This window comes from Tupaia chinensis, unplaced genomic scaffold (genome assembly GCF_000334495.1).
Source record: "Tupaia chinensis unplaced genomic scaffold, TupChi_1.0 Scaffold000335_1, whole genome shotgun sequence".
Lineage (NCBI taxonomy): Eukaryota > Metazoa > Chordata > Mammalia > Scandentia > Tupaiidae > Tupaia > Tupaia belangeri.
Window position 1 is genome coordinate 6,999,430 of NW_006159829.1, and position 15,032 is coordinate 7,014,461.

General features: G+C 42.9%; 1 protein-coding gene across 1 annotated transcript in view; it reads right to left on the minus strand.

Annotated features, from left to right (window-relative positions):
• Positions 1–15,032, minus strand: part of KHDRBS3 (KH RNA binding domain containing, signal transduction associated 3) — a 211,333-nt gene that overhangs the window by 192,173 nt on the left and 4,128 nt on the right. The window contains exon 4 of the mRNA XM_027773279.1: positions 14,993–15,029. Coding sequence (XP_027629080.1) covers positions 14,993–15,029 — 37 coding nt within the window. The remainder of the gene's footprint in view (positions 1–14,992; positions 15,030–15,032) is intronic.

The following is a 15,032-nucleotide window of genomic DNA, read 5'->3' on the forward strand; positions in this document are numbered from 1 at the left end:
GTAATCTACACTGTTACTGTAGACACTGTAAACACAGGGCAAAACAAAACAGCAAAAACAAAATCACTGAACAGGTCAAGACCTTCTCAGGCGCAGGACCTAGAAGACAAAGGTCAGGTGCACCAAGGGAATCTGCTCAGGTGCCCACAGGGCTCCTTGGAACAGGAACTGCCATTCAGGCAGAATTTGAAAACCACTCCCTTGCATCCTGAAGGGTTGAGCAAAACTTCTTGCTGCTTCTAATAAACAGTACGAAGGCCTGTGGACAAAGGGGAAAACTGCTCCCTAGCTTAAATTGACTTTTGAGTTTCTGGAATTAAGAAAAATTGTGAGCAATAATTAAAAGCCTAATTTTAGAATCAGGAGAGATACTTCAAACTGGCTGATCCAACTGCTGAAGCTGTTGCTGTCTGCTGCGATGTACCTGGGCCCGGTTTCTTTCTTGATGTCCATGACCTTGACAGCCGTCAGTGTACATCACCAATAGGCGGTCTTTCCTAATGACATGCTTTTCTCTGAGAATGGGATCACTCTCAGATAAAATCCATTTGTCACTGCTGTAATGAAGTCCCTTTCTGAATAAATTAGAGCAATAAATTGCATAAAGAAAACCAAGAAGAAACAAATCTATGCTGCAACAATGAAAGGAGTATAATTTTGATATTTTTCACCCACCTGACTGGTGCTAGAGTCTTGCCTTAAGCTGAAAGCAGCAGCATAAGAGCCACAGCAGTGACTGCGTACAACTCCTGCACTCCGGCCGGGTCTGCACACATGCCTCTGTTAAGGTGACTACTTCATAACCACAGACACAGAGGAACTCATGAGTCTATGAAATTATTTATTCTCAGCATTACTTTGTCTAATCTTACGCATATTTCTAAAAGTCTTTCATCTTACAAGTAGGGACCCCGACAAACTGACAAATCACAAATGATGTCTAAAACATCATATGGAGAAATGAATGGTATGCAACACAGACAGCTCACAATTACCATGAACTCACTCATCCAAGTGACTTTTATTGGGCCCCACTTGTGGATGACAGAAATTTACCAAATTTGGTAAGAAAGTTTGTTCCTTAGTCTCTCAACTGAAAGTAGAGAGGGGTAGGTAGACTACATTCCATGACAGACCCAGGACATGGCCTGTTTTTATAAATAAAATTTTATTGGCACACAACCACGCTCACTCACCTACATGCTGTCTGTGCAATGCACATCCCACTAAACATTTACTCTTTGGCCTGAAACAGTCTGCAGGCCCCAGCCATTGAGCTGAACATAAAGCCAATGGTGAAACACTCACAAACAGATCTATTTCCAAGCCGTCTGGTGAAAGGGCCCAGAGACAGTAACACACCAAGAGCTCAGCCCAGCCCCTGGCTTCTAAACAGCATCCCGCACTACAGAAACCAGCGCGGGTTGAGAGATACAGCTGGTAGAGCAAACACAGAACGAGCCTGGAACCAACGTACTGTTGGATAGTATTAAAAACAAAGACAAAAGAACTCACAAACACATGAGAGTATCTTGTTAGGGGCCCAGAAGGAGCCAGTGTAAAGGGCTCCACTGGCGAACTCTGGGACAATTAGGGCAGCCACCTGATAGCGAATAATTACAACCCACGGAACTAAACAAGAATCCAAATGTTTATAAAGCCAATAGAAGGGAGGGAAGGAGGGAAAGGAAGAAAGAGAGATAAAGAAAAAGAAGTGAAAATGTTCCTTTTCAGTAGAAAGCCAACCAATAAATGTAGAAGGAATGACTGAGTTAGAAAATTACCATTTTACAACCATCACAGTAATAATTCGGGTAAGAAATATTAGTGGATGTTAACGCTTGTGAGAGAGTGTCTGATGAGGAACGGAACATTTGCACAATCCCGAAGTATCTTCCTGTAACAGGATTAATTTACAAGAGGAAACAGTTACTCTGCAGTGGAGCTAACCGGCACCTCCTTAAACGTGACGGAACGTGCTCAACATCATCGGTTATGAGAAAACGTGACCCTGGCATCATGTGCCCGTGATAAGGTACTAAGAAGGACACACTGTTACCTTAGTGACATTCCTGCCAAAAGAGGGCATAACGTGAATCTAATTTTTTCTTTCTTTCTTTCTTTCTTTCCTTTTTTAAAGGTTTTTGCCATAGGGTGCATGTGCTTACTGGAGAGAAATAGAGAGTGAGAGATCACTTTCCCCGGGAGACGGCCATGCCTCCATCCCTCTCCATCCTCCTTTTGGGATTTTGGGCATGCATGCACACATGCTCATCCTGTGCTTTTTAAGACACCAGAGCCAGGACTCGAACTGTGGTTGTCTATGTGGCCTTAACCACCACACCACGTGCTGACCCCACATGAGTCTAATTTTAAGGAAACACCTGACAACACAAACTGAAACGACATTCAAGGAAAAAACTAGTCCGTATAGTTTCCCAAAGTACGTATCATGAAAGGCAAAGGAAGAAAGAGTAACCGTTCCAAACTAAAACATTTCAGAGACTTGACAGCTAAGTGCAGTGTGTGATTTTTTTAAAAAGAATTACTTAATTTTATTTATTATTATATCATTATTACTTAATTTCCTATAGGGCATGTGTGCTCACCAGAGAGAGAGGGAGAGAGAGAGGAAGAGAGCAAGTGAGAAAGCAAGCCGCCAGTCCAGGACTCGGACCACACTCAGCCACGTGGGAGTCCAACGCCCTAACCACCATGCCACCTGCTGACCCACAGTGTGTGATTTTGAACTGGATCCTATAAAAGACAAAACTGGAACAATCGGCAGATTTTGCACACAGACTGCAGGTTACAGTATTGTATCATCGTTAAATTTCCTCATCTTAATCAGTGCACTGCAACTATAGAAGTGAAGACCTTGATTTGTACAGGAGATACACACCAAGGGGTAGAAAGACGTGATACATGTGCCTGGCTACCAAGTTAGTCAGGAAAACGCTCTGTACACAGAATAAAGGAAACGCAGCAAAAGGTTAACTGTGAATCCAGACAAACAGGTACACGGAGGTTCTTGACACTATTCCTTTAACTATTTTGAAAGTTTAAAATTGTTTAATGCCAAGAAGAAGAAATAAAGATCTTTAAATGGGAGAGGCGGGAGGTTGGGGAGGGACAGATAAACACTATTATAAAATACACCATGACAAGAAGGATCTGAAGATGTTACAGGAACATGCAGGACACTGAAGTAACCCTCTGGAAGACTCAGGAAATCACACCTTGCTGCCCATGTTTATTATGTGGAGTATGAATGCTTTGATGAAATGTGACAATGACAACTATGCAACGGAAACTATTATTCTGTGCTAGGCATGTCACTTAACGACTCTTTACACTTATCTCATGTAAACTCCACAAAAACTCCAAAGGAAATTTAGCTTATTATTACCTTTTCTTTAATATGCTATATTAAAAGAGAGACACAGTGAGGAAATGAGAATCACCCCCCAGGGGGATGGCCACCCCTCGATCCCTTCTCAATCCTCCTCTTAGATTTTGGGCACACACACATACATCCAGGGTTGTTTTTCAAGCCTCCAGGCCCAAAACTCAAATCACACAGTTGACCGTGGCGGGTCCAGCTGCCTTAACCACTGCACTTCTAGTTGGTCCACTTCTTTATCACCATTTCACAGGCATGGACCTGAGGCTGAGAAGGGTTAATGCTTCCATGGTGACAGCACAGACGTGGCAGAGCTGAGACGGAACCAAAGTCTGTCTAATTTAAAGTGGTATTTTGAACTACTCTGTACCAGACAGTCTTTATCTGATTTCAGTATCATTTCGGTTACTTGTGGTTTGCACAAGTGGGCCAACAAAAGGTGACTGGGATTTTTCTAAGTGTTTTGCTTCTCTTAATATTCTCTGAGCATACCCAAACTAAAAGCAAGGACAGAAGCAGCACAGATGATAAAAACTAACCCTGCCCCCAATCACCGGGGGCCTGGCAGGTAGCAGGGTAGTTAGGTTCTGGACTCCCCACATGGCCGACCACAGTTTGAGTCCTAGACCTGCTGATTTGCTTTCTACACCCCACCCACATCTCTCCCTGGTCAAATGAAGAAACAATAATAAATTTTTTTTTAAAAACTACCCCCCTGCCAAAAAAATTACTGGCAGACAATCCATTGCACTGATAGATAACTAAGTGCTGCAGTCTGAAATTCATATGCAATAGACAACTTACGAAGAACAGAAACGTTTAAGTGTGTTATAATCCCGTATTAAATATAAAATATATTCTAATATGTTAAAAATTTACAATAAAACTAAAGTATGAAATTATGATCATATCACCTTGAAGACAACCAAAGATGTGGGAACCCCTGCCACATGCAGATGAGGGAATGGCAGCTTAGAGAAGCCGAGTGGCTGGTCCAGAACACAGAGCTCAATTTAGCACACTCAATATTCCAACTCAGTTCAGCAGTTCAACAGGTATGAGCTGAATAAATGAATAAATTGAGAAATCTCAACGGTATAAATTCCTGAAGTCCTGTGGATTCTCAATCTAGCATTTAGCCCTGATGACAATTACTAAAAATAGAAGGTCCTGTCCAAACTTCTCACAGGCTTTGTACCTGGTTCTGATTGAGGAGCCCCTGAGCGCACTCAAGTCCAAAGGTGACCGTCACTACGGTTTGCTTCCTTGCACAATTCGAAGAATCTGACGTGCATAGTCCAGTGCAAACGAACTGTGAGGCTATAATTCTCCCTCCACCAAAACAATTACAATAGCCAGTAGCCCTAAGTCACACTATCCTACTACGTTCTTTAAAGAACGTTCTCAAGTCATTCTCAAGTCGGTGCTTCGGAGTATCTTCTCCTTAGTGCACAGCGATCCCTGAGAGGAGCTGCATGACCCTGAACAATGCCAGGGTCACGTATCCCTCGAACCTCCACCTCTCTATTTGCAGAATGAGAACCAAACTAACTTTACAAGGCAGTCGCCAAGTTCTACACACCTTTGGCACTCAAGAAACGGTGGCTACGGGGAACCAGCAGTTAGCGTAATGGTTATGTCGCTGGACTCCCATGTAGTCGACGCGGTTCGCGTCCCGGACCCAGTGGCTTAAAACTCACGCCGGGCACGTGTGCGTGCATGCCCAAGATCCCAAGAGGAGAATGGAGAAGGGATTGCGGCGTGACCATCCCCCCCTGGGGGGTGATTTCTCGCTTTCTGTCTCTCTGTCTCTCTCTGTCTGGCGAGCGCACGTGCCCTATAGCGAAAATCTCTAAAAAAAAATTAAAAAAAAAAAAGAAGAAGAAGAAGAAACGGTGGCTACGGAGCCAGCAGGTGGCACAGTGGTTGAGGAACTAAACTCTCACGTGGCCAACTGTTGTTCGAGTCCTGGATCTAGAAGGTTTGAAACTCAAACCACTCGTGGTATGTGAGCATACTCAAAATGCGAGAAGAGATGGCAGCATAGCCATCCCCCATGGGGGTGATTTCTCACTGTCTCTGTCTCTGTCTCTGTCTCTCCAGTGAGCGCATGAGCCCTATAGCAAAAATTTTTCTAGAAAAAGAAAGTAAGAAATGGTGACTACAAAAACAAGTCATCCTCTTAACATAAAAGAAATACACAAATTTATAAAGTATGTCTCAATATATAAAGTATGCCTCTTGATATAAAATGAATATAAAAATGTAATGCCAATGTATAGAAATCAAAGCAAATTTGTTGATCAAGACTAATTTCAGTTCAAGAGTAGCTTACCTATGTGGACGGAAGAGGGAACCCAGCTATGTGGAGTGCCATCTAGTGGGAGAAAAGCAGAGCACAAGTAGCATAATACGAGGAAGCACAAGAAAAATGAGAATGAAAACTGCCCTTCTCCTCTGCATTATAATTTCTCCATGGGAGCTGGAGCCAACAGTGACCCCAAGTGTAAAAGTTAAATCAAAAAGAGAGATCAGGAAAGGTGCTCTCACATACCTATGTCCTTTATCATCCAAAGAACATCATCAAAAATATGCCACAAACACTTTTTAAAATCCTTAAAATAGCAGCAGGGGCTGATTGGTTTAAAAAACAAATTATGGAAATGTGCAAAATTATGGAAATTTGTGGCTTACCAATTCAGAATAAGATATCTGTGCTTGAGGATAGAGACTGCTGACTGTCCAGACATGCTTTAAGATGTGCAGTCATAAAACTGTTTTTGAAAGCTTCATTTGTTAATTTAAGCATCAGGTGCTGTATCTTGAACAGCATAATAAAAACCAATCAGAGCTGGTGCTAATTTTGAACATGATATTAATGAAAGAGGCTTCTTCATAAATAAGTTTCTTCTTCAAAATTTCCAGGATTAGAAAATTAAAACCATTCTAATAACAAAAAATTAGCCTATGAAACGAAACTAGATGATTTATGTGTTAATTATCACATACTTTATGTCTAGAAAGTGACACCAATGCACAGCTGTTCCAGGACACCAATAAAAAATAGGCCATTTTTATTGGGACTGAAGCTATGTTAGACACAGGGCCAGCAGGTGGCGTGGTGGCTCAGGCGCTGGACTCCCACAAAGCTGACCACGGTTCACGTCCTGGACCTTGCGGCTTGCTTTCTCACTTTCCCTCTCTCACTCTGTCCCTCTCTGGTCAAAATTAAATAATTAAGAAATAAAGCTAAAAAAATAATAATTCTCAAAAAAAAAAAAGACATGTTAGACACAGTACTTATGTGTACAATAGTACTCCTACAGAGAAAACGTAGGTCCTCAATTTCACAGATGGGCAAAGTGAGTCTCTGAGAAATTAAGTAACTCGCACAGGGTTAGACTAGAAAACTGTCCCTCTCCTCATCACATGGCTCTTTCCGTACCAGCTTTCCCTTGTTAATACTGTTTACCAAGTAAATGGCATCTACCACTCCCTCCTGGCTGGCACTGGTCAGAAAGTCCCTACACACTTGGCCATGCCACTGTTTTCTTCCGGTACAGTATGCGATCTGCTCGGCTCCCCGATAACCTGTCCAACACCATGTGGTTCACCAGGAGGGCTGCATGACTGCAATTCTCCCCGAAAGTCACGCACAAAAAGCCAGGCACAGCGGAGCTTCTACTTCTACCTGGTGTTAGGTACACTGCATACTGTCCTGGAGTTGGGCAGGTGAGGGTATGAATCCTGGTTCTTCACTTAACTATTAATAGCTGTGTGACCTTGGGCAAGTTGTTTCACCTCCCTGATCTCAATTTTCTTATATGTAAAATAAGGTAAACAATGTACTCTCCTAAGACTATTGCAAGAATTAAATAATATGCATAAAGCATGTGAAGCAGAAACACTCTGGATAAATGGCAGCTGCCATCAACTAGCCACTGCACGACATGTGCATTTATTAAGGGACTTCAAAAAGTTCATGGAGAAAGCATACTATGAAAACCTATGCCTGGAGTTTAAAAAGGTTTTACATTAAAACTCCTAATTCAGTTTTTCCACCAACTGTTTAAAGTCCCCTCATTTGCCCTCCTTTCAACCAAACTACATTATGTGAGAATGTTTTCATATGTTCTTGGCACTCACTTTTGTTCTTTTCCAGCCTATTTTCAGAGAATGGAGAATTTTTGAAATATACCCAACTAGTGATAAATTCCTAATATTCTCTCAATCAACTGTTTCTGTAATAAAATATTAAACAACGAAGAGCTCTGTGCCTATCGGAGGTTCAAGACAGACCTTTAGCAAGAATTTTCCATTATATACAGAATGCATATATTTTTTATACAGAACATATGCTTTATACTTTCCATACAGAATTTTTTTTCCTGTTTTCTCTCTGACCATTGAAATAAATACATAATTTAAACTTCTTACCTTGAATGACTACTGAAGACTGAAAAACACTGTTGGAGAGCTTAGGGGAAAAAGTGAGCTTGACTTTTCGGTAAAATACATTTTCAGGAAATTGTTTTAAAAATTCATCATCACCAATGGAAATTCCTAAAGGGCTTCTACTATAATGAAACTTTTATTTTAAAACAAACCACAATGTTCAGTTCAATTCCTTTATCTCTTTTCTTAAACTATTCTATCAACATGCTGCAGACTTTATTTAAAATTTCACCCTGAATACTTACAAGCAATATACCTGACTTCAGATACATAGCTTGAAGCCTTAGATGCCTCATTTGGGAAAAACAAACAACAACAAAAATAACCCCTACCTTGCAAGATCGTGGTGAAGATGAGAGAAAATGCAGAGAAAACGCCTGACACAAAGAGGCCCTCAGTTTGGTAGCTCTTATTATACTGGGTTGTCAGGAAAATTATAACACATTTTTGCATAGAAAACTACATCATGACTTTTCCAACAACCTAATACATAATCATTATCTTCAACGCTAAGGTGCACTCTATTTCTCTTAATTGGTAAAAAATGTAAACCATTCTATGTTCATTCAACGGGATTGGTGACCGTGAGCAAAGGGGTCTTTTGGTGTCTGAGATTGCAGATTAACTCCTTCAGGCAAAGGTTTATTTGGCATGAGACAGGGGCCTCCAAAATTCTGGTTTTAATCTGTCATAAGAAATCTTGTTAGTAGTTTAGGGAAGGAGACCTAATTGTGTTAAAGAGCACTGGCTTAATAAATTCTTCAAGAAAGACTGAAAGTAAATAAACATCTGATTCAAAGCAGCTCTGACAAGATCTTCTCCTTTTCTCCTAGAGGGACCCCTACCGCTCTATCCAGTTAAGTGCAGGGGATGTTCCTCTGCTCCTTTAACCTGCCTTTAGCTTAGAACCTTCTTGGTGGGTACCTGCAGAGCTGTTAGGGCCTTCGTCCCTCCCCAACCCAGGTGCTCTGAAGTGGTAGAGGGCTCTTTACCAACTTCTGAATTCCAAATATACCTTTTATTCTTCTACCTCTATGACAATAAAACATAACACTAAAACAGGAACTGGAGTTCACAGGGCTGTGTACCAAGAACTAAGACGCTAAAGCCAGAGAGAGAGAGAGTCCATACCCTGTCTCCCAAGAAGTTCTGCTCTCCAAGGGAGGACAACAGATCCAGATATTGGGCTATGATGAGATCCTACGAGAGGCCAGAACACGGGCACTCTGACCCATGGGGAGAGGGGATGTCTTAGAACAGAAACGGGAAGGGTGACGAGTAAAAACAGATGCTATATGATGTATCTTTCGATCCAGTACAGGCTAGCGAGAAAAGAACCGCACCCAAGGCCAGGGCCCGTTCCAGTCCTGTCCTCAAGGACCTGCATCATCACAGTCTGACCGGTAACTGAAGTGTGCCCTCCTCTGTTGGGAGTGTGGCATGGTGACCAGAACACGGACGTGGACAAGAACAAAGCTCGAGCTTTTACAACCATGTCACCTTGGGCAAGGCACATCAGTTGTCAGAGTCTTCTTGGTTTCTACAACCAAAACCAGGCTACTAGTCATTCATCTCTGCAAGTGCATTGTTTTAGCAAGAAGGAGAGGGGAGAATTTTAGGATTTTTTTTTAGATTTTTATTTTATTTTATTTATTTTTCTTTTTACATTTTTCCATCTGGCATATGTATCTTCCCTTTGCACCTCAGGTGCTATTCCCAGTGTTAAGATTACAAACATGGGGCCAGCAGGTGGCGTGGTGGTTAAAGTGCTGGACTCCCACATGGCCCACCATGGTTTGAATCCCAGACTTGGTGGCTTGCAAATCAGTCAGGCACGTGTGTAAACAGGAACTGGAGTTCACAGGGCTGTGTACCAAGAACTAAGACGCTAAAGCCAGAGAGAGAGAGAGTCCATACCCTGTCTCCCAAGAAGTTCTGCTCTCCAAGGGAGGACAACAGATCCAGATATTGGGCTATGATGAGATCCTACGAGAGGCCAGAACACGGGCACTCTGACCCATGGGGAGAGGGGATGTCTTAGAACAGAAACGGGAAGGGTGACGAGTAAAAACAGATGCTATATGATGTATCTTTCGATCCAGTACAGGCTAGCGAGAAAAGAACCGCACCCAAGGCCAGGGCCCGTTCCAGTCCTGTCCTCAAGGACCTGCATCATCACAGTCTGACCGGTAACTGAAGTGTGCCCTCCTCTGTTGGGAGTGTGGCATGGTGACCAGAACACGGACGTGGACAAGAACAAAGCTCGAGCTTTTACAACCATGTCACCTTGGGCAAGGCACATCAGTTGTCAGAGTCTTCTTGGTTTCTACAACCAAAACCAGGCTACTAGTCATTCATCTCTGCAAGTGCATTGTTTTAGCAAGAAGGAGAGGGGAGAATTTTAGGATTTTTTTTTAGATTTTTATTTTATTTTATTTATTTTTCTTTTTACATTTTTCCATCTGGCATATGTATCTTCCCTTTGCACCTCAGGTGCTATTCCCAGTGTTAAGATTACAAACATGGGGCCAGCAGGTGGCGTGGTGGTTAAAGTGCTGGACTCCCACATGGCCCACCATGGTTTGAATCCCAGACTTGGTGGCTTGCAAATCAGTCAGGCACGTGTGTGTGCATGCCCAAAGTCCCAAGAGGAGAATGGAGGAGAAGGGACTGCAGCATGGCTATCCCCCCCAGGAGGTGATTCTCACTTTCCCTCTCTCTGTTTTTCTCTAGCAAGTGCCCCATGGTAAACACCTAAAGTAAATAAATAAATAAATTACAAACATGACCCGGCATGGAAAAGTACCTGAAAAATGTTTGTAAGCTAACGTAGTGAAATTTAGACCATCTTGGCATTAAATATTTCAGAACGGTTAAAGGACTAAAAAGATATTACTTAAGAAACAGGGCACTTACAGGCTAAAACCTCACTCTCGCACTAGTACAGGAGTGTCTCTGGAAGAGACGGTCTCTCCTCTGTGTCCCCACGACCGAGCACCAATGCCTGGCATAGCAGGTTCTCACTACGTGTTACTGAAGTTCAAGTACCAAATCATCGTAACTCACAATTGCTGGGCCACTCTGAATCAGAAAACACTACCTGAAACTCAGAAATGGTTTATCTAAAACTGAGTCATCACATCCATTTTCTCACAAGAAAACAAAACTGATAACACAAAGGAAACACTTAAAAATGAAAAACTAAAGAGCCATATCCCCTTCTGGACAAAGAGTCACACGTGACAGCCCTATGATTCCTGCCCTTTCAATTTGCAGTTTGAATCAAAAATATTTTCAATAAAGGTCTCCATAAATGAGTTTTTTAAACCAGGTTTTGTGGATTACAAAGAGGGGAACACAGGATAAGGTAGTCATACTCTCTTTGCAGTTTTATCCTCCATAAATATCCTAAATAATCCTAAGGGTCTAATATTTGAGAAACTGATGTCATGTGAAAAATATTTTGAAATACCAAAGAGGAACTTTATCAATGTAGACACAAACAGACCACCTTAATCTTGAATCTTTTGCTCCACTTTGTGGAACCAACAACTGAATGTAACTTGGCAGGAAACCAGCCACCAATCCATACATTATATCAGATAATTAAAAATACAGTGTTATGTAATCTTATTTAATGGTTACTTGGCTTGGATTGAAAACCATCCAAACCAATACCAGAGAGCTGGATTAAATTATAATGCGTAAGACATTTCTGAAGATGTTTTTTAGTAAGAGTCAGCATTCTCTGCTAGCAAATATAATATAAAACATGCAACACTGCTTTCATCTCAATTAACCTCCTTGGCAAGAAACTGCAATGTCGATTCACCCTATGGGCACTTGAGTGTGTCTATGTGTGCTGACGGTGGGAGGTAGGGCTGGGGATACCAAAGCCTGTCTTCTGTGACTCGGTTTTCACAGCAAGTAAACATTACCCATTACTTTCGTTAGAGAAACAAATTCTGTATTTGGGGTGCAAGAGGAGGAAAACCAGTTATCCTAGGAAAACAAAAACAGAATCATCCACGAATGCCCATGGTAAACCACAAGTCTGAAAAAAGCATAAAAGCCAAGCTGTACTGATAGGAAGGCATCTCTTAATGTCACCCCAGTTCAAGTTCTTACTTAAGATCATTAGAAAATAAGAAATTCAGCTAGGAAATTGATCGAGGTTTATAAATACTAAATTTTTCAAAAATGACTACAGTTCATTTATAAACTCATTATAATAATGTGTCACTAAACTAATATTCTGGTCACAGGAGGGCTTTAATTTTAAAAAATGCCTCCTGACTGGAGCATTAAAATCCTGTAAAATAAGTTTACCATAAATGTTGCTTCTTCAAAGAAGGCAAAGTACTGAAAGGAAGTTTGTTCGTTTTTTTAAACAGAATGAGTCTTCCTAAAGGAAGCATATTATTTCCCCTACATTTAAGTCAACTGGAAACAATCACATTACACTGATTTCTGCAGGATTTTAATTAGCAGTAAAGTATTTCATTCCATCTTTCTGGGAAAGCATCAAGAAAAAGAACAATGGCTTTAGAGACGGAAGATCTGAGTTCAAATTAAATACCAGTTGCCCATAAACTAGTACAGCTGAGGTCCTCAGCTCCCTCCCCGAAGGACGGAGAGACCAGTATCTGCCTCCCAGGGATGCACGTGTGGAGAAGGAACAAGAGACCATGTGCTTTAGAGTGCCTCGGAAACTTTCCAATAGCATGCAGACACAGGTACCAGCAGCGCTTGCCGATGCTAACCACGAAATACACCTATCACATGGCACGGCACAATCCAAGAAAGAAAGGTCTGCGGGGCTAGCCCTCCGCACAGTTCAAGTCAGAGCCAGGACACCGTCCAGTATCGAGGCTCAGAACGACCTCTGAAAGAACCCATGTCCTTAGAGGGAAATAGTCAAAAACACAGCTAAACAAAAATGAAAGTGTTTTCTTATAGCCAGTAACAAAATGGTTAACACATTTAACATCACGGCTTCCTAACAACGATTCAAATTCAGACTTAAGACACTATATTTTAGAAAGGCACTTGTAATTTTGGAGTAGTATAAAAGAACATGTTTTAAATGACAAGGTTCTGAATACCGGAAATCAGCCTATGATTTAAGGGAAAAGCGTTTTAGTCTGAAGTAATCTAAGTGAGCAGTCATAGGAGCATATGAACAGCACTTTTATCTTCGTTCACATGCGAGATACGCACTTCTTACAAGAATTATTTCTGATGAAAAGTAAGGCAATCAAGTTTAACATATATTTAAAAAAAAAAAACCACTAAATGGCAACATTTCCCCAATATCTGTTTCAAGTCAGCAGACGGCATTAACACTAGTAAAATCAGAGACCGAAATGATTTTGAAATGTATTGACACAATACTATAGCAACATGGGACAGAAAATAAGACTTTCAAAATAACTCATTATGCATTTAGGTAAACTAGTTCCTTAACTAGCACAACTTTGATTCAGCTTCTTAGGAAAACCCACTTGATTCCATAGTCTAGTATATGTCTAATGCCGCCCATCTCACACTCTGTACAAAGACATTTCTTTCACAGATGTGACGGCCCAGCAGGCAACAAAAGATATATGGAAATCTCGAGGAGCAAAGAGTAGAAACCCAACTGCAGAAGTGCCCTGAAGAGCATGGGAATAAGACTTAAATTCTTCTCTAATTTACAAAGCATGCCCGTTACTTTTTTGCTAGCCCATCTTACTAAACAAAGAATAATAAGCCTGCATTTAAAATAAAGTGGGTAGAGCTGCAAGTCGATTTCTGTTCAACAATTTAAGTGTGTTTAAATTCTTGAAGCTAGCAAGAGGCTCTCCACCACCACCATCCGTCGACAGCACACACCCTATGCCGGAGAACTGGTTGCAAGAGGCAAACACGGCGGCTGCTGTTCTGAAATAATAGGTACCTCTACACAAATAGAATATGTCTGCCTCTTCTTTCACTTCCAACAATAAAAGAGCAGGGCCAGCATTTAAGAGCAGCAGACCCGACTTAACTAGGGAACCACAGGCTGTCTCTGCAGAGTGGTCTGTGCAAAGGGTAACAGATCTGACCAGATCATGCTTCTGCCATTTCCCAGAGAAAAAGCGGACCTGGGGCCCCCAAACCCATCTTCGTCTGAAACATGAATTCCGGATACAGGAAGGAGAGAGTTCTGCTTCTGGGAAGGAAGGCTTCATTTACCGTCCATCCCGCCGACTGCCCAGGAAGCCCGAAGAGGAGGTCAGGGTAGGCGTGCCTCCATAAATCCTGCACCCCACCGCCCAGCACTCTCCAGGACCCTGCACGCCCTGGAGCTGGCTGGAGTGGGATGAAAATGGCACAGGCGGCAGAGACTTCACCAATATTCTGAACCCAAGCCAGCCACCGATGGGGGTCACCCACTCAGCACTTCCTAGAGTGTAGTCAACGAGCGGGTTCTTCCGTGGGCCTCTTTGCCCCGACTCCTCCGAGGGCCGGCCTCCAGGCTTGGCGAGAGATGCCCACGCAGGGAGGACGCCCCACCACGCAGCCAGAGCCGGGACTCAGGAGGGACACAGGGCTGGGGAGGGAACTGGGCTCTTTCCCAGGACCGCTGGGTTCTCTGAGGTGCTGGGAGTCTGACCTCAAACCTCTTCCAAGGTCCCCGAACTTCACTAGCAGCCCGCACCTGTTCCCTCACCTCTTGGGCATTTGATGCCCTCAAGTCCTTCCATTTTTTCTCTAGCTCTTCCTCCTTAGACAAGCCGAACAGCGTAGTTCCAGAGTGTACCCCACACTCCCCTCCAATGCGACCATTCGGCCTCCTCCCCAGCCAAGCCCCCAGATGTTCCGCCTCCACCCAGAAGTTTCCCCTGGGTCTCCCCGAGTCCCCAAAGATTTCCCTGCAGACTCACCCAAACGCCCAGCCTGCACCTTCCTTAGTCCCCCAAATAACAATCTCGGTCTTCCCCCCTCCCCAGGTGTCCCGCATACTGCCAGGCCCCCACCCAAATGTTCCCAGATCGCTACCCGGACCCCCACCTCTGCTCCCCGAAATCCTGCATTTCTACCCAGCGACCCTCCTCCGCCCCCGGCTCTCAACGGCCGCCGGCGGGCAGTTAACGGCCGGCGCGCCCTCACCTTGGTTCACCAGCCGCAGAGCGTTACTTTCAAAGGTCTC